At 39.8% G+C, this 21094-nt stretch overlaps 1 protein-coding gene across 1 annotated transcript in view; it reads right to left on the bottom strand.

The window, feature by feature from the left end:
- Positions 1-21094, bottom strand: part of LOC128660334 (ATP-binding cassette sub-family B member 5) — a 264146-nt gene that overhangs the window by 146284 nt on the left and 96768 nt on the right. Inside the window, exons 3-4 of the mRNA XM_053714133.1 lie at positions 6015-6075; positions 5638-5788 (exon numbers count right to left, since the gene is read on the bottom strand). Coding sequence (XP_053570108.1) covers positions 5638-5788; positions 6015-6075 — 212 coding nt within the window. The remainder of the gene's footprint in view (positions 1-5637; positions 5789-6014; positions 6076-21094) is intronic.

Here is a 21094-nt window from a genome sequence, read left to right as displayed (position 1 = left end):
TGCCCTATTGGAGTTAATTTTATTTATATATATATATATATATATATATATATATATATATATATATATATATATATATATATATATATATATAATATATATATAGATATATATATATATATATATATATATACAGTCGTATGCAAAAGTTTAGGCACCCCTGAAAATTTCCATGATTTTCATTTATAAATAATTGGGTGTTTGGATCAGCAATTTCATTGCCCTTTTGGAGTTAATTGCATATCTAGCGGTTGGGAATTCCCCTTTCTACAGCTTACCGAAGCCTTAAACCTAGCCCACAGCAGATTGGTGCAATACTTCTTCTGACTTGACGTCCCTTCTGATCCGGTGCCTATTAGAGGCAGGTACATTCTGACGTCAGACAGTGGAGCTCCCTCCGATAACGAACGAGCAATTACACACTGAGGGCATTACCTGTGGACGTGACCGGAGGGTTTCTATACTCGACTGGAACCGACTACAGAGGTTGTCTGCAAATTTAATGCTGTACCGAGGGCAAAGAGGGACTAACGGCTTAACTACTAGCGACTTGTGCTAGCACCACGCTGAAGGGCAAAGATTAGTACTTACGCTATCCGAACTGGAACTTTTCCTTAGCTTGCCTGTTGTACATTTTCAGGCTATTACATAATCCTTTGCAAGATACTTATCGGATTGATCCAGTTCAATATGGACATTGCATTTTTTTGAGAACTGCAAACGATATTTGTTGTATATTCTATATATCTACTCCTACTTTGTTCTATGCAGGCATAAACACACTTGTGCTTGTTGATTGTTGACTTAATTGCCTTACTTTAGGCTTATCTTGGTTTAATTGCTACCTAAGATTATTGACATAAATATATATAAATAAATAGAACATGTTCTTCTATGTGAAGAACATTGGAAAGTGAAAAATTAATATTTTCATGTCGGGTTTGCGTACTTGAGAATATGCGATAGGGTTTATGCCTGAGTAGGGTGTTAGTTTTTTTTCCACCTTTCTTGCTCCATTGAAGTCTATGGGGAATACGTTAATGTGCTCGCAATATTTGAAGCTCAACTTTTTGCTTACTTTTTACTTTTCAAAAAGCTTATTTATAGTAATCGCTACACTCGTAATCTAGTCCACTATAAATGATTTAATATACACATATTAATAAATAAATACATATGTAGATATATATATATATATATATATATATATATATATATATATATACTGTATATATATATATATAAGTGCATTGGAGCCCTTTGCAGTTAAGTAGATGAAAACATGAAAAATCATATTTATGCAATATTCATATTTAATAAAGTGTTATACTGTGAATATTTCACATTCCAATGTTCTGCACATAGCAGAATATATTCTATGTATTTATAAATATATATTCCATTATATATTTGTATACAGTATATCATACCTATATATATATATATATATATATATATATATTATCAAAATGCCATCAGATACATGTAGAAAAAATGTATTGATGAATAAATAGAACATATTCTGCTATGAGAAGAACATTGGAATAGGAAATATTAATATTTTCATGATAGGCTAGCATACTTGAGAATATCCAATCAGGTTTGCACGTGAGTAGGGTCCTTTTTTCACTTTTTTGGCTCCATTGACTTCCATGGGGAAATACATCGGGGCCCATTTATCAAGCTCCGGATGGAGCTTGAGGACCCGTGTTTCTGGTGAGCCTGCCAAGTCGCCAGAAACAGCAGTTATGAAGCAGCGGCGCTGCTCCATAACCTTTCCACCTGTTCTGAGCAGGCGGACAGTCATTGCTGCAATTCAACCTGATCGAGTACGATCGGGTTGATTGACACCCCCATGCTGGCGGCCGATTACCCGCAAATCTGAAGGGGCGGCAATGCACCAGCAGCTCACAAGAGCTGCTGGTGCAATGCTGAATACAGAGAGCATATTGGTCTCCGCATTCAGCGAGGTCTGGCGGACCTGATCTGAACTGTCGAATCAGGTCTGCCAGACCTTTGATAAATATCCCCCATTAACTTCAGTACGATATTTGAAATTTGTCTTTTTACGCGCATTTAACTATTTAATAACTACCTAGCTAAAATAAATATAAATTTACCTTTAAAATAAAACCTTACCTAAGTTACACTAACACCTAACACTACACTACAATCAAATAAATTCCCTAAATTAAATACAATTAGCTAAATTACAAAAACAAACAAACACTAAATTACACAAAAAAAACTAATTACAAGATCTTTAAAATAATTACACCTAATCTAATAGCCCTATCAAAATAAAAAAGCCCACCCAAAATAAAAAAAACCTAACCTAAACTAAACTACCAATAGCCCTTAAAAGGGCCTTTTGCAGGGCATTGCCCCAAAGAAATCAGCTCTTTTACCTGAAAAAAAATACAAACAACCCCTCCAACAGTAAAAGCCACCACCCACACAACCAACCCCCCAAATAAAACCCTAACTAAAAAAGCCTAAGCTCCCCATTGCCCTGAAAAGGGCATTTGGATGGGCATTGCCCTTAAAAGGGAATTTAGCTCTATTGCAGCCCAAAGCCCTAACCTAAAAAAAAAGCCACCCAATAAACCCTTAAAAAAACCTAACAGTAACCCCCTGAAGATCCACTTACAGTTTTGAAGATCCGACATCCATCCTCAACGAAGCCGGGAGAAGTCCTCATCAAAGCGGCAAGAAGTCCTCAACGAAGCCGGGAGAAGTCTTCATCCAAGCCGGGAGAAGTGGTCCTCCAGACGGGCAGAAGTTTTCATCCAGACAGCATCTTCTATCTTCATCCATCCAGCGCGGAGCGGGTCCATCTTCAAGATATCCGGCGCGGAGCATTCTCTTCCAACGACAACTACCCAACGAATGAAGGTACCTTTAAGTGACATCATCCAAGATGGCGTCCCTTAGATTCCGATTGGCTGATAGAATTCTATCAGCCAATCTGAATTAAGGTTGAAAAAATCCTATTGGCTGATGCAATCAGCCAATAGGATTGAACTTCAATCCTATTGGCTGATCCAATCAGCCAATAGGATTGAGCTCGCATTCTATTGGCTGTTCCAATCAGCCAATCGGAATCTAAGGAACGCCATTTTGGATGACGTCACTTAAAAGTACCTTCATTCATCGTGTAGTTGTCGTTGGAAGAGGATGCTCCGCGCCGGATGTCTTGAAGATGGAGCCACTCCATGTCAGAAGGATGAAGATGCCGTCTGGGTGAAGACTTCTGCCCGTCTGGAGGACCACTTCTGCCGGCTTCATTGAGGACATCTTGCCGCTTGGATGAAGACTTCTCCCAGCTTCGTTGAGGATGGATGTCGGCTCTTCAAAACTGTAAGTGGATCTTTGGGGGTTAGTGTTAGGATTTTTTAAGGGTGTATTGGGTGGGTTTTATTTTTAGATTAGGGGTTTGGGCTGCAATAGAGCTAAATGCCCTTTTAAGGGCAATGCCCATCCAAATGCCCTTTTCAGGGCAATGGGGAGCTTAGTTTTTTTTTAGTTTGGCTTTTATTTGGGGGGTTGGTTGTGTGGGTGGTGGGTTTTACTGTTGGGGGGGTTGTTTGTATTTTTTTTTACAGGTAAAAGAGCTGATTTCTTTGGGGCAATGCCCCGCAAAAGGCCCTTTTAAGGGCTATTGGTAGTTTAGTTTAGGCTAGGGTTTTTTTTATTTTGGGTGGGCTTTTTTTATTTTGAAAGGGCTATTCGATTAGGTTTAATTAGTTTAAAGATCTTGTTATTTGTTTTTTATTTTCTGTAATTTAGTGGGTTTTTTTTTTGTAATTTAGCTAATTGTATCGAATTTAGTTAATTGTATTTAATTTAGGGAATTAATTTAATTGTAGGGTTAGGTTAGGTGTTAGTGTAAGACAGGTTAGATTTTATTTTACAGGTCAATTTGTATTTATTTTAGCTAGGTAGTTATTACATAGTTAATAGCTATTTAGAAATTATTCTACTTAGTTAAAATAAATACAAACTTGCCTGTAAAATGAAAATAAACCCTAAGATAGATACAATGTAACTATTAGTTATATTGTAGCTATCTTAGGGTTTATTTTATAGGTAAGTATTTAGTTTTAAATAGGAATAATTTAGGTAATGATAGTATGTTTTATTTAGATTTATTTTAATTATATTTAGGTTAGGGGGTGTTAGGGTTAGACTTAGATTTAGGGGTTAATAAATTTAATATAGTGGCGGCGACGTTGGGGGCGGAAGATTAGGGGTTAAAAGTGTAGGTAGGTTGTGGCGACATTGGGGGCAGGAGATTAGGGGTTAATAAATATAATGTAGGTGTTGGCGATGTTGGGGGCAGCAGATTAGGGGTTAATAAGTATAATGTAGGTGGTGGTGATGTCCGGAGCGGCAGATTAGGGGTTAATAAGTATAATGCATGTGCCAGCGATGTTGGGGCGGCAGATTAGGGGTTAATAAGTGTAAGATTTGAGGTGTTTAGACTCAGGGTTCATGTTAGGGTGTTAGGTGTAAACATAAAATGTGTTTCCCCATAGGAATCAATGGGACTGCGTTACTGAGCTTTACGCTGCTTTTTGGCAGGTGTTAGACTTTTTCTCAGCCAGCTCTCCCCATTGATGTCTATGGGGAAATCGTGCACGAGCACGTACAACCAGCTGACCGCTGACTTAAGCAGCGTTGGTATTGGAGTGCGGTATGGAGCACAATTATGCTCTACGCTCACTTCTTGCCTTTTAACGCCGGGTTTATAAAAACCTGTAATACCAGCGCTGTAGGTAAGTGAGCAGTGACAATAACGTGCAAGTTAGTACAGCACAGCTCATAACGCAAAAATCATAATCTGGCCGTAAGTGAAGAAAATATGAATGTAAAATGTGTTTTGCTCATTGCGTTTCTCAGTTTAGATCTTAATGAGGTTGGGTTAGCGCAGATGAGAACTTAGTATTTTTAAGGCGCATTATTGAAATATTACAAATAAAATATTTAAAAAATTAATATAAATTATTAAAACTTATTAAACATACTGTAAAATATTCTAAATAATCCATAAAAAATCTCTATATATTCGACAGTCTGTTTATTCATTTTAAATAATTTATATACATATTTTTAAATATTTTATATGTAATATTTCAATAACGTGGCCTTAATAATACTACGTTCTCATGTTCGCTAAACCGACCACGTTAATCAATACAAACATAAATCTTCAACTCAAAAAACATAAGAACAAAACATTAAACTATCTACTGGTTGATGGATATGGTGTATCAACCCGTAATTATGTGTGCGCAACCACCCAAAATTAATGTGCCTTAGAAGGACCATTAATTTTGTGCCTTAGAGGTTTTGCTCCATAAAATTGTATAATGCTTGATTTTGTTTTCTACTTAGTTCTGTTTTATTGATCTTGCATGGTATTTTTGTGCTATGGAAAAAACAAAATAAAATATGACATAATCATTCATAAACACATTGACAAACATATGTCTTTGAATATATAAATTGTATCATCACTTATTAAAACATAAATATCTAAGTGGAGTTTTAAGCTGATTAGTTATTTTGGGCTGTTTTAAATTAGTAACAACATTACTCATTCAGACTCATTATAAACATTTCAAAAAATCTTACTGGAATTCTGTAGTGATGAATTATAGCACAAAATGCTGTCAGTCATTTCTCCAAACACCATGTTTCTTAAGGGCTGGCCCAGACCATTAGCCAGTGCCGCAAGAAAACCAATAATCATAAGACAAATATCCAGTCCGTCAGCAAATCGAAACTAGTAAGAGACGATAAAACAAGATTAGATAAAATATAATATGTCTGTTTAATAGAAGTTAATAGTATAGTTTATAAAAAAAGATTTTATTTTGTAACAGTTATGTTTTCTAAATGCTTGAATTAAAATGTGAATATATATTTATATATATATATATATATATATATATATATATATATATTTATATATATATCTGTATATAATAGATGAACTGAAATTTACTTACAATTTGGATTATGCCAACAGTCTTTGTTTTTTTCTTCTTTTCTTTTTTTACTTGCTCCCCTCTATTAAAAATAAAGAATTGTTTAATAATACAAATTTAAGTAATTTATTTTACTGCACATTAATACCAAGTTTGGCCTAGATTAAAAGTAGAGAACAAAAAAGTTAACGCTACGATTTGTTAAAAATGTTCGAGTACAATCCATACTGCTTCCATTTTCGCACTCATTAAAAATTTAAAGTAATTTTGGTCCCTCGAGCAGTATTCTAGTGTGAGATAACTTCTTCATGCTGAATAGTGTGGGTGCGCTAACTCATCACATAGTAGACTTTTATGGGGGCACACAGTAAAATTCATCTCAGATACTACTCAAGCGCTAAGCCAGTGGAGCACATACATACATACACATACAAACATATATACACACACATACTCCTTTAACCCATTTCCAGTCTCACCATTTGTCATATGCCATATCCCTTTAATTCTGCCACAAAATCTCTTTTTAATGAATAAACATTTGCTTCCTAAATATAAAGTCTAAATATAACATTAATCCTTTATTTCCATGGCCTTTTTAAGTGTTTTAAGCGATAATTATTTACTCCAATTGTAAAATTGTAATCAGTATTTTTGATTGTGCTTGAGCGCAACATTTAACTCACTACTTGTAATACGGCGCAATAAGCAAGTACTTTTCAGCTGCATTGGTGCATTGGTTCACATTTTTTAACCTTCCCTGTTATAGCCCTTTCCATTCAAACTTTTTTGTCATATACCTATACCATATATTTTTGAACCGTATTACTTTTTTATATGAATATTTTTTATCAGATAGTGTATATATGACTGTAATAGTTTATTTTAATGTATTTATGTTGAGTTTGGTCCAACTTTTTTTAAAGCCCTAACCCTTTACATGAGTTCTTTACTCCTGCTAACTCGACAAGTGCTAATTTAGGCCTAGATTTGGAGTTTGGCGGTAGCCGTGAAAACCAGCGTTAGAGGCTCCTAACGATGGTTTTAGGCTACCGCCGGTATTTGGAGTCACTCAAAAAAGGGTCTAACGCTCACTTTTCAGCCGCGACTTTTCCATACCACAGATCCCCTTACATCAATTGCGTATCCTATCTTTTCAATGGGATTTTTATAACTCCGGTATTTAGAGTCGTGTCTGAAGTGAGCGTTAGAATACTAACGACAAAACTCCAGCCGCAGAAAAAAGTCAGTAGTTAAGAGCTTTCTGGGCTAACGCCGGTTCATAAAGCTCTTAACTACTGTACTCTAAAGTACACTAACACCCATAAACTACCTATGTACCCCTAAACCGAGGTCCCCCCACATCGCCGCCACTCAATTACATTTTTTTAACCCCTAATCTGCCGACCGCCACCTACGTTATACTTATGTACCCCTAATCTGCTGCCCCTAACACCGCCGACCCCTATATTATATTTATTAACCCCTAACCTGCCCCCCACAACATCGCAGCCAGCTACCTACAATAATTAACCCCTAATCTGCCGACCGCAAAGAGCCGCCACCTACATTATAGCTATGTACCCCTAATCTGCTGCCCCTAACACAGCCGACCCCTATATTATATTTATTAACCCCTAATCTGCCCCCCACAACGTCGCCTCCACCTGCCTACACTTATTAACCCCTAATCCGCCTCACTAACCCTATAATAAATAGTATTAACCCCTAATCTGCCCTCCCTAACATCGCCGACACCTAACTTCAAACATTAACCCCTAACCTGCCGACTGGAGCTGACCGCTATTCTAATAAATGTATTAACCCCTAAAGCTAAGTCTAACCCTAACACTAACACCCCCCTAACTTAAATATAATTTAAATCTAACGAAATAAATTAACTCTTATTAAATAAATTATTCCTATTTAAAGCTAAATACTTACCTGTAAAATAAATCCTAATATAGCTACAATATAAATTATAATTATATTATAGCTATTTTAGGATTAATATTTATTTTACAGGTAACTTTGTATTTATTTTAACCAGGTATAATAGCTATTAAATAGTTAAGAACTAGCCAGAAAAAAGCCAGCGTTAGCTTTTCAGGTCGTTACCGACAAAACTCTAAATCTAGCCGATAGATTGCGCTTGATGATGCACATTTACTTTTAACTTGTAATATAAGTGTAAGTTAACATATGGCATGATACTGCTATATCGCACATGCCCAATGTGTTATTCTTTGCATGGTGACACACCCTATACTATGGCTTGCGCTCTACTTGTAATCTAGGCCTATATTTTTTGCAATTTAATGATAACCTAGTGTAAGTGTGATGCACAGTTAAAATTAAGCAGTTGAAATAACATGTTTAACCCTATAGTGCCTAGTTACCCTACTGGTATGCCACACCTTGGCCTGAGCTACACAGCAGAAACACACGTGGAGTGCAAAAATGCAAGTTGTATGGAGCACTTGCACTGTTGGTGCACAGTGTATTACACTTGCTTTTTATGCTGCTATTAGTGGATGGTTAAAACTTAATTTGTAAGTAGTAGTATGATGCACCTTACAGTACTCTTGTCAAATAGAATGGATGTGTAATATCCCTCAAGTAATAGCTTTCTATGAAATAACATACTAAAATTATTGAATTATGCAAATGAGCAAATCTAATTGAGCAAAAAATTTAATTCAGGTAGTGGAGATTTTTTATTTATTTCTATAGAATTTTAAGGTGTATTTGAATGCACAATAGCAAACTATAAAAGTTAATACCAGGGTTAAATTTAGTACATGGGTTAGTAATTATGATGCCCATCGGGTAGTTATTGAGTAATATTTTCGAATAACTATGTACTAATGACCGTTCACTAGCCCTATGATACACATGGTTAGTATGTACTTATGTTTTAAGATCCAATCACTTGAACCCCGGGCCTTACAGTGTGATAACAAGGCTATTGCTGTATGTTGTCCTAATTGCTATGGTTACGATGATGCTTTTTTCTGATTGGCTTTACAGATTCACGTGACTGTGACGTGGACCAAAAAGTGTGTTACAGATTTTTCCGGGTACATGCCACAGCAGTGTGAGATAAAGCTTGCCATTTTTACATCATGGATTGACAAAAACATAATTTATGTAAGAACTTACCTGATAAATTCATTTCTTTCATATTAGCAAGAGTCCATGAGCTAGTGACGTATGGGATATACATTCCTACCAGGAGGGGCAAAGTTTCCCAAACCTCAAAATGCCTATAAATACACCCCTCACCACACCCACAAATCAGTTTAACGAATAGCCAAGAAGTGGGGTGATAAGAAAAAAGTGCGAAAGCATAAAAAATAAGGAATTGGAATAATTTTGCTTTATACAAAAAAATCATAACCACCACAAAAAAGGGTGGGCCTCATGGACTCTTGCTAATATGAAAGAAATGAATTTATCAGGTAAGTTCTTACATAAATTATGTTTTCTTTCATGTAATTAGCAAGAGTCCATGAGCTAGTGACGTATGGGATAATGACTACCCAAGATGTGGATCTTTCCACACAAGAGTCAGTAGAGAGGGAGGGATAAAATAAAGACAGCCAATTCCTGCTGAAAATAATCCACACCCAAAATAAAGTTTAAATGAAAACATAAGCAGAAGATTCAAACTGAAACAGCTGCTATGTACTTTTCTACCAAAAACTGCTTCAGAAGAAGAAAACACATCAAAATGGTAGAATTTAGAAAAAGTATGCAAAGAAGACCAAGTTGCTGCTTTGCAAATTTGATCAACCGAAGCTTCATTCCTAAACGCCCAGGAAGTAGAAACTGACCTAGTAGAATGAGCTGTAATCCTCTGAGGCGGAGTTTTACCCGACTCAACATAGGCATGATGAATTAAAGATTTCAACCAAGATGCCAAAGAAATGGCAGAAGCTTTCTGGCCTTTTCTAGAACCGGAAAAGATGACAAATAGACTAGAAGTCTTTCGGAAAGTCTTAGTAGCTTCAACATAATATTTCAAAGCTCTAACAACATCCAAAGAATGCAATGATTTCTCCTTAGAATTCTTAGGATTAAAGGCCACTCAAGTTAAGTTGTAACCCATGGCTCACTATGCCCCAGCACTTTTTTAAATGGCCATCGTTTAGAGAGACACCTTCCCTAACTATACTAAGGAGATACCCCACGGCAGTAGAGTATATTAATAACAGCTCTACACTCCCTCTCTAGATCGCCTACTCCCTCTGGATAAATGAGTGTTATGTAAGAGAAGGGATGGGATAGGCAGGAGTCGGGGCCCCTTAGACACCTATTAGGCATCTATCTCCCATTAAACAACAGCCTGAGTGCCCTGAATAGTACAACTCCTAAATTGGCTCTCTTGGGCTGATGGTCATCTTTAGAGGATGTTATTTGTATCCATGTTGTTGCTGTTTACCCTGTTGATGTTCTTACTGGCAGTTATGTATGTACCTCAAGTTATTTAGGATGTCTAATAACCAATATTTGCTCAGAATCTTCAGACTGGCGACTGCCAGGTCCTCATGTTGTTGCTGTTTTGACTAATAGTTATGTATATACCTCACAAAGATTAGATGGCCACCGTCAGGAGTTGCACACTTCCTACTCCCCATGAGTGACTAGTATACCCAATGTTCAATACGTTACTTACAGCCATCCACACACACCCTTATCACATGCCTCCTTGACTGTGTCGATCTCATACCATCTATACTAACGGCCTCTCCACTTGTGCTTGACCGACCAAGACTTAGATTAGCTCCCACCTGGTGGCCGTCAGGCTCACATGAGATACTAACTCCAAGGTATAAAATTGGCACCCCCCTAAACGTACCCCCCGCAAACTGACGGTGGCCATCATATATTGTTCGTTTATAAAGATGTTGATGTTGTTCAGTGTTCAGTGTTGTTTTTCCTCTTATTGATTTGGGCAATTCATCCTAATATCTATGTCCATAACAACAGAAATTTGGGTCCTGAAATACCTCCCCCCGCAGACGCACTATGTCTGCATATAGCCACCCCTGAGGAGACATTACGGTCAGAGACCCATGAGTACAGACTTACACACGAGTCTTCCATTTCTCCATTTCTCCCCCTTCATTTCTCATTTTGACAGCCCTATAACAGTGATAATTATGCGCACCCATTACAGTAACAGAGTGTCAGACCCTCGCTTATAGCGAGAAAAGTACAATAGTGACTGGAGGTGGGAGAGAGGAGGGGGGAGGGGTTTTCTCCTCTCTCTCTCTCCTTCTCTCTCTCTCTCCCTCTTCTTGCACGCTTTAAAATGACCGACTGGGGCTCGGCTATCTCTGCTGGCCTCTCCCCCCCCACATATCTATAGTTGTGCTCTCCAACTGTTAGTTGTGAGATCACTCATTGTGATAGTGTTTAGATACACATCGATATACGCTAGTAGCGCTTTAACCTCAAGACACCCTGTCTGTGGCCTGAAGTGCTCCAACACCCACCCCCCTCCTTCTCCCACCCATACCCCCCGTCCCCACCAACCTGCGCCACCCCCTCTCAAACCTTTTCCCTTACCTGCTATTGAGGCCCTTATCTGCTACCCAGGAGAAGCCTGCTCATAATATGGCTCCCGTTTTGGCTGCCACCCTGAACGCCCAGGGACTTAACTCGCCTACTAAAAGGAGTCTCCTGCATCACTACCTACTTGCCCACAAAATACATTTAATGTTTTTGCAAGAAACCCACTGGGAAAGGGGCTCTAAACAGCCCAGGAGTTCCCCTCTATATCCGATCTGTGAAACCGCCTCCTATACGAAAAAAAAAAGAGGGGTTGCCATAATGATCCATCGTGATGTCAGTTGTACGATTGATCACATTGAGCGAAATCCTGAGGGTAGGTTCCTTATCCTAGTTTGTGCCCTGAATGGAGCCCCCTACACGTTGGCCTCCATTTATGCCCCGAACTCGGGTCAGATCCCCTTCCTCCGAAAATTCCTGAACATCTTGGATCCACTCAAGAGAGGACATCTCTTGGTGGGGGGTGATCTGAATTTGGTCTGGAACCCGGACCTGGACAAGAAAAGAAACACAAATCATCCAACTGACCGTAATCTACTTTCGCTTTCAATGGCCTTTCGTAGGCTAATGTATCAATTTGGACTGTTTGATGTCTGGAGATGTTTAGCTCCGACCAAACTAGACTACACACACCACTCGGTGCCCCATAATTCGTACTCTCATTTAGACTATCTACTCTGTGACTCATGGACACTTGACAAATTTGCGGGATCAAGGATCAGGCCCTGTCCGTGGTCAGACCATGATATGGTTAGTGCCCAACTCTTTGACTTACAGGCCCCCAACGGTAGGCCGTCCTGGAAACTTCCAGACCAGTGTCTCGCAGAAATAGAGATTCCACGTCTAAATGAAATCATCCTAGATTTCTTAGCACACAACGACACTGGTGATACGAGCCTTGAAATAGTCTGGGCCACCCTCAAAGCGTATTTGAGAGGTTATTTCATAAAGAAAAAGGCCCAATGGAAAGCGGCTCATAAGATCCCCTTTTCAAAGCTGTATGCCGAGCTAAGACTCCTGGAGAAGGCCAACAAAAAAGCCCCGGACCCCACTCTAGCCACCCAGGTGGGGGCAATAAGGTCCGAGATTAATAAACGAGAGCTTTTGAAAGTGCAAACCAATCTATTCAAATTAAAACAAATATACTATAGTAAAGGGAACAAGGCCGATAGGCTCTTGGCCCGTAAACTTCGCAATAGGGCGGTTACCAGTAGAATCCCGGCCATCAATTCTGGTCGTGGCATGGTATACTCTCCTAGGGAGATTGGCCGAGCCTTCTCAGACTATTATGCTTCCCTTTATGATCTAGATAGCTGTTCTAATGACCCACCTGTGAGAGGTGAGGAGTTGGGACAATTTTTAACCGAGTTGCGGCTACCACGGCTAAGTGAAGAGTCTGCAGCAGACCTTGATAGACCATTCACATTGGAGGAAGTGAAGGCGGCCGTCCTGTCCCTTAAACCCCACAAAGCTCCTGGTCCAGATGGCTTCTCAACCCTCTTCTACAGAACCTTTGTGTCTCTCCTTTCTCCACTTTTACTCCGACTGTTTAATGATGTGGCTAAAGGAGGTAAGACGTTAGGGGAATTCTTAGAGGCTACTATTATGACCATCCCTAAAGAAGGAAAAGACCCCAAGGAATGTGGGAGCTATAGACCTATCTCCCTTATAAATGTGGACATCAAGATATATTCTAAAGTTCTTGCGACAAGACTTGGGAAACACCTTCCTTCCATAATCCACTTAGACCAAGTCGGATTCGTCCAAGGTAGACAGGGTTCTGATAATACCCGTAGACTGCTGAACATCTTCGCTGAATCACATGACATGGGCCTGCCCCTTCTCACCCTGTCATTAGATGCCGAAAAAGCCTTTGACAGGGTGAGATGGGAATATATGTTCAAGACTCTGAGAACCTTTGGGATCCCGCTCTCATTTTGTAGGGCGGTTGAGGCCCTATACACCCTTCCTACAGCTGTGGTTAAGGGGCTGGGTTTTTGCTCCCCTAAAATACACATACGCAATGGGACGAGGCAGGGATGCCCCCTGTCCCCGCTCCTTTTTGCGATGGTTATGGAGCCACTAGCAGAGGCCATCAGGCAGGACACCCAAATCCAGGGTCTGTTGCTGCATGATTCAGTACAAAAAGTGGCATTATTCGCTGATGATCTTACACTTTTTATTGCCGAGCCGGTCTCATCACTCCCTCCACTGATGGCCCTTATTGAGAGATTCGGGGTTCTCTCTAACTACAAAATAAATGTAGCCAAGACGGAGGCGTTCTCGATTCATTTAGATTGTCAAGAACAGAAAACTTTGCGACAGCAATATTCCTTTAAATGGTCTACTAGAGGTATCCGGCACCTTGGGGTCTTCCTGTCCCATGATAAGGAGATGGTCATTCATGAAAACTATAACACCTTGCTGAAGACAGTCGATAAACATCTGAGAGCAAAGAAATATGACGAGCTCTCCTGGATGGGAAGAATTGCAGCTCTGAAAATGATGCTACTACCCAAACTAACTTACATTATGCGATGCATCCCCCTCCCAGTCCCAGATAAGCTTCTGAAAAACTTTCAGACCCTTTTTAACAGATATGTCTGGAACAACAAGAAACCCAGAGTTGCGGCCTCAATCTTACAGTCCCCCTTAGACCTGGGAGGACTGGGATTGCCAAGCGTTAGGATGTATTATGAGGCGGCAATGATCTTGCATGTCTCGGCTTGGGGACGAGACCTCCCCCCCACGAGATGGAGGGACCTTGAGCAGGCATCATTGCCTGCCTATATAGATCTTTCTGACTTACTGTGGTTCCCCCCGCATCTTGCCACCATGCACACTATCTCTAACCCAATCGTTAGAGGATGCCAAATGCTATGGTATAAATTGCGACACCACATTCAGATCGCCCCCCACCCTTCTCCTATCCAGCCTGTACTCCCCATACTTCAGACCCTCCCTAATATGAGACTGAACTGGTGGCGGCAGATTGGAATCTTGACAGTGGGAGACTTCTATGCAGGAGATCGGCTACTAACACAAAACGAGATGGTGGCAAACTTTGAGGTCCCGAGACAATTAGCATTTGAACTTCTAAGATTAAGATCCCTACTAAAAGCCTGGGGGTTCTTGAGGGATGCCCCACGGCCTCTTACGGCTTGGGAAGCCCGATGGAAAACGGGTCTTCAGACCTATAAACCCCTCACGGCACATTATCGATGCCTACTGGTTCCCCCCACAATCCCCAAGACGAGACACATGCTCTCCTGGGAGACGGAAATACAAACGGTGTACTCCCCTAAGAAATGGTTATCGGCCATCGCCAAGACCAAAGCGGCCTTACATTGCACCACGATGTATGAGCTATACTTTAAAATGCTCACCAGGTGGCATCTGGTCCCCACCAGATTGCAGACCCTCTATCCTGATTACTCCCCTTCATGTTGGAGGAACTGTGGTGAAATTGGCACTCCACTGCACACCTGGTGGTCCTGTCCTAACCTAAAGGCACTCTGGGGTAAAACCAGTAGGTTCTGTTGCTTGATGGGTCTTCCAGAAATTAGGGACCCCGGAATTGCCCTTCTCCACTTGGGCCTAGAGAAAGTGCCTCCGCATCAGAGAACCCTTCTCATATATATACTTACTTCTGTCAAAATGACAATTGCCAGGAATTGGAAGAAAGTGCATCCCCCAAAATGGCAAAGTGTAATGGAATATCTGAACTATGTCAAGTCCATGGAAGACTATGTCTACAGAACCCGGCGAAAGTCGGAAACTTTCTGTCTTATATGGGAACCCTGGGAAGCTTACCAGCAGAGCCTCAGAGCTAAATCTTAGGTCTCCCTACTCCCCAGCGCTACTGGCCCCAGATGCAGGTCCAGGACGCTCTGTTCACCCTTCTTCCCTCTCCACCCCCCTCCCTCCACTCAATGAGCTCCCCCTCCCTTCCCCTCCCCTCCCCTCCTAATATCCTTCTCCCCCCAAGGGGGTACTTCAGCCCGCAACAATACACAGATGACTGAATCTTGACTATGCCCCCTGGGAGCGGTGGCCCTTATTGGCCTCTCGTACCCGCTCAGCTGCATTTACAGGCGATACCCACATAGCAACCAACTACTAGCGTAATTCCGCTTTTATAAAGCAGGTCAAAAAACCTACCAACTGACAACGACTCTCCCAACATGTAAACGCTCTTACTCACTCCTTATTTCACCTCCCACTCAGGTATAGTTTGATCTTTAGATATGCTAGAAATGGAGATAAAAACCTGGATATATTATGCAATATTTATATCATTTCAATGTACTGCGAGATACCATTTTTGTGATTTTTATGTTTACTTGATATTTGTAACGTTTAAAAGAGTTGTGATAACCTATTTATATAATAAAAAATATTTAAAAAAAAAAAAAAAAAAAAAAGTAAGGGTGACAACAGGATTGCATATACACCGATGATTGTAGGGCTAGTAATTTGTTTAATATGTTAATGATTCATATAAAAACTGAAATATATTAAATTGTTTGCAAATAGCAAAAAAAATAAAAAAAAATAAAAAAAAAATTCTTAGGATTAGGGCATAATGAAGGAACTACAATTTCTCTACTAATGTTGTTGGAATTCACAACCTTAGGTAAAAATTCAAAAGAAGTTCGCAACACTGCCTTATCCTGATGAAAAATCAGAAAAGGAGACTCACAAGAAAGAGCAGACAATTCAGAGACTCTTCTGGCAGAAGAGATGGCCAAAAGGAACAAAAACTTTCCAAGAAAGTAATTTAATGTCCAATAAATGCATAGGTTCAAACGGAGGAGCTTGAAGAGCCCCCAGAACCAAATTCAAACTCCAAGGAGGAGAAATTGACTTAATGACAGGTTTAATACGAACCAAGGCTTGTACAAAACAATGAATATCAGGAAGATTAGCAATCTTTCTGTGAAAAAGAACAGAAAGAGCAGAGATTTGACCTTTCAAGGAACTTGCGGACAAACCTTTATCTAAACCATCCTGAAGAAACTGTAAAATTCTCGGAATTCTAAAAGAATGCCAGGAAAAATGATGAGAAAGACACCAAGAAATATAAGTCTTCCAGACTCTATAATATATCTCTCTAGATACAGAATTACGAGCCTGTAACATAGTATTAATCACAGAGTCAGAGAAACCTCTTTGACCAAGAATCAAGCGTTCAATCTCCATACCTTTAAATTTAAGGATTTGAGATCCTGATGGAAAAAAGGACCTTGCGACAGAAGGTCTGGTCTTAACGGAAGAGTCCACGGTTAGCAAGAGGCCATCCGGACAAGATCCGCATACCAAAACCTGTGAGGCCATGCTGGAGCTACCAGCAGAACAAACGAGCATTCCTTCAGAATCTTGGAGATTACTCTTGGAAGAAGAACTAGAGGCGGAAAGATATAGGCAGGATGATACTTCCAAGGAAGTGATAATGCATCCACTGCCTCCGCCTGAGGATCCCGGGATCTGGACAGATACCTGGGAAGTTTCTTGTTTAGATGAGAAGCCATCAGATCTATTTCTGGAAGTTCCCACATTTGAACAATCTGAAGAAATACCTCTGGGTGAAGAGACCATTCGCCCGGATGCAACGTTTGGCGACTGAGATAATCCGCTTCCCAATTGTCTATTCCTGGAATATGAACCGCAGAGATTAGACAGGAGCTGGATTCCGCCAAAACCAGAATTCGAGATACTTCTTTCATAGCCAGAGGACTGTGAGTCCCTCCTTGATAATTGATGTATGCCACAGTTGTGACATTATCTGTCTGAAAACAAATGAACGATTCTCTCTTCAGAAGAGGCCAAGACTGAAGAGCTCTGAAAATTGCACGGAGTTCCAAAATATTGATCGGTAATCTCACCTCCTGAGATTCCCAAACCCCTTGTGCTGTCAGAGACCCCCACACAGCTCCCCAACCTGTAAGACTTGCATCTGTTGAAATTACAGTCCAGGTCGGAAGAACAAAAGAAGCCCCCTGAACTAAACGATGGTGATCTGTCCACCACGTCAGAGTGTCGTACAATCGGTTTTAAAGATATTAATTGAGATATCTTTGTGTAATCCCTGCACCACTGGTTCAGCATACAGAGCTGAAGAGGCCGCATGTGAAAACGAGCAAAGGGGATCGCGTCCGATGCCGCAGTCATAAGACCTAGAATTTCCATGCATAAGGCTACCGAAGGGAAAGATTGTGACTGAAGGTTTCGACAAGCTGATATCAACTTTAGATGTCTCATGTCTATCAAAGATAGAGTCATGGATACTGAATCTATCTGAAAACCTAAAAAGGTTACCTAAGTCTGAGGAATCAATGAACTTTTTGGTAAATTGATCCTCCAACCATGATGTTGAAGAAACAACACAAGTCAATTCGAAAGAGATTCTGCTAAATATGAAGACTGAGCAAGTACCAAGATATCGTCCAAATAAGGAATACCACAATACCCTGTTCTCTGATTACAGACAGAAGGGCACCGAGAACCTTCGTAAAAAATTCTTGGAGCTGTAGCTAGGCCAAACGGCAGAGCCACAAACTGGTAATGCTTATCTAGGAAAGAGAATCTCAGAAACTGATAGTGATCTGGATGAATCGGAATATGCAGATATGCATCCTGTAAAACTATAGTAGACATATAATGCCCTTGTTGAACAAAAGGCAGGATAGTCCTTACAGTTACCATTTTGAATGTTGGTATCCTTACATAACGATTCAATATTTTTAGATCCAGAACTGGTCTGAAGGAATTTTCCTTCTTTGGTACAATGAAGAGATTTGAATAAAAACCCCAGTCCCTGTTCCAGAACTGGAACTGGCATAATTACTCCAGCCAACTCTAGATCTGAAACACATTTCAGAAATGCTTGAGCCTTCGCTGGGTTTACTGGGACACGGGAAAGAAAAAATCTCTTTGCAGGAGGCCTTATCTTGAAGCCAATTCTGTACCCTTCTGAAACAATGTTCTGAATCCAAAGATTGTGAACGGAATTGATCCAAATTTCTTAGAAAAAACGTAATCTGCCCCCTACCAGCTGAGCTGGAATGAGGGCCGCACCTTCATGTGGACTTAGGAGCTGGCTTTGATTTTCTAAAAGGCTTGGATTTATTCCAGACTGGAGATGGTTTCCAAACTGATACCGCTCCTGAGGATGAAAGATCAGGTTTTTGTTCCTTGTTGTGACAAAAGGAATGAAAACGATCATTACCCTGGAAAGAAAGGGAAAGCAGAGTAGACTTAGAAGACATAACAGCATTCCAAGTCTTAAGCCATAAAGCTCTTCTAGCTAAAATAGCTAGAGACATATACCTGACATCAACTCTAATGATATCAAAGATGGCATTACAAATAAAATTATTAGCATGTTGAAGAATAAAAATGCTATGAGAATTATGATCTGTTACTTGTTGCGCTAAAGCTTCTAACCAAAAGATGAAGCTGCAGCAACATCCGCTAAAGATATAGCAGGTCTAAGAAGATTACCTGAACACAAGTAAGCTTTTCTTAGAAAGGATTCAATTTTCCTATCTAAAGGATCCTTAAGGAAGTACCATCTGCCGTAGGAATAGTACGCTTAACAAGAGTAGAGACAGCCCCATCAACTTTAGGGATTTTGTCCCAAAACTCTAATCTGTCAGATGGCACAGGATATAATTGCTTAAAACGTTTAGAAGGAGTAAATGAATTACCCAAATTATTCCATTCCCTGGAAATTACTTCAGAAATAGCACTAGGGACAGGAAAAAACCTCTGGAATAACTACAGGAGATTTAAAAACCTTATCTAAACGTTTAGATTTAGTATCAAGAGGACCAGAATCCTCAATTTCTAATGCAATTAGGACTTCCTTAAGTAAAGAACGAATAAATTTCATTTTAAATAAATATGAAGATTTATCAGCATCAACCTCTGAGACAGAATCCTCTGAACCAGAAGAACCATTATCAGAATCAGAATGATGATGTTCATTTAAAAATTCATCTGAAAAATGAGAAGTTTTAAAAGACTTTTTACATTTACTAGAAGGAGGAATAACAGACATAGCCTTCTTAATGGATTTAAAAACAAAATCTCTTATGTTATCAGGAACACTCTGAGTATTAGATGTTGACAGAACAGCAACAGGTAATGTAACAGTACTTAAAGGAAATATTATCTGCATAAACAGTTTGTCATGACAAAACAGTACAAACAACAGCTGGAGGAACAGATACCATAAGTTTACAGTAGATACACTTAGCTTTGGTAGCTCCAGCCCCAGGCAGGGATATTCCAGAAGTATCTTCTGACTCAGCTTCAACGTGGGACATCTTGCAATATGTAATAGAAAAAACAACATATAAAGCAAAATTGATCAAATTCCTTAAATGACAGTTACAGGAATGGGAAAAAAATGCCAGAGAATAAGCTTCTAGCAACCAGAAGCAAAAAATCAATGAGACTTAAATAATGTGGAGACAAAAGTGGCGCCCATATTTTTTCGCGCCAAAAAAGACGCCCACATTATTTGGCGCCTAAATGCTTTTGGCGCCAAAAATGACGCCACATCCGGAACGCCGACACTTTTGGCGCAAAAGAACGTAAAAAATGACGCAACTTCCGGCGACACGTATAACGCCGGAAACAGAAAATAATTTTTGCGCCAAAAAAGTCTGCGCCAAGAATTACACAATAAAAAGAAGCATTTTCAGCCCCCGCAAGCCTAACAGCCCACAGGGAAAGTCAAATTTTTAAGGTAAGAAAAAAATGAATTATTCATATGCATTATCCCAAATATGAAACTGACTGTCTGAAATAAGGAATGTTGAACATCCTGAGTCAAGGCAAATAAATGTTTGAATACATATATTTAGAACTTTATATAAAAAGTGCCCAACCATAGCTTAGAGTGTCACAGAAAATAAGACTTACTTACCCCAGGACACTCATCTACATGTAGTAGAAAGCCAAACCAGTACTGAAACGAGAATCAGTAGAGGAAATGGTATATATAAGAGTATATCGTCAATCTGAAAAGGGAGATAAGAGATGAATCTCTACGACCGATAACAGAGAACCTATGGAATAGACCCCGTAGAAGGAGATCACTGCATTCAAATAGGCAATACTCTCCTCACATCCCTCTGACATTCACTGCACGCTGAGAGGAAAACCGGGCTCCAACCTGCTGCGGAGCGCATATCAACGTAGAATCTAGCAAAAACTTACTTCACCACCTCCATCGGAGGCAAAGTTTGTAAAACTGATTTGTGGGTGTGGTGAGGGGTGTATTTATAGGCATTTTGAGGTTTGGGAAACTTTGCCCCTCCTGGTAGGAATGTATATCCCATACGTCACTAGCTCATGGACTCTTGCTAATTACATGAAAGAAACACTGCTCATTGTATGTCACTTTACTGTATATATATATATATATGGTTTATATTCTTTTGTACCTTATGGTTACTATTACGAGAAGGCGGTTATTAGATGTGGCAGATCCTGCATCAATATCATTGTGCTAA

Source organism: Bombina bombina, chromosome 5, assembly GCF_027579735.1.
Source record: "Bombina bombina isolate aBomBom1 chromosome 5, aBomBom1.pri, whole genome shotgun sequence".
NCBI lineage: Eukaryota > Metazoa > Chordata > Amphibia > Anura > Bombinatoridae > Bombina > Bombina bombina.
This window is presented reverse-complemented; position numbering and strand designations above follow the sequence as displayed.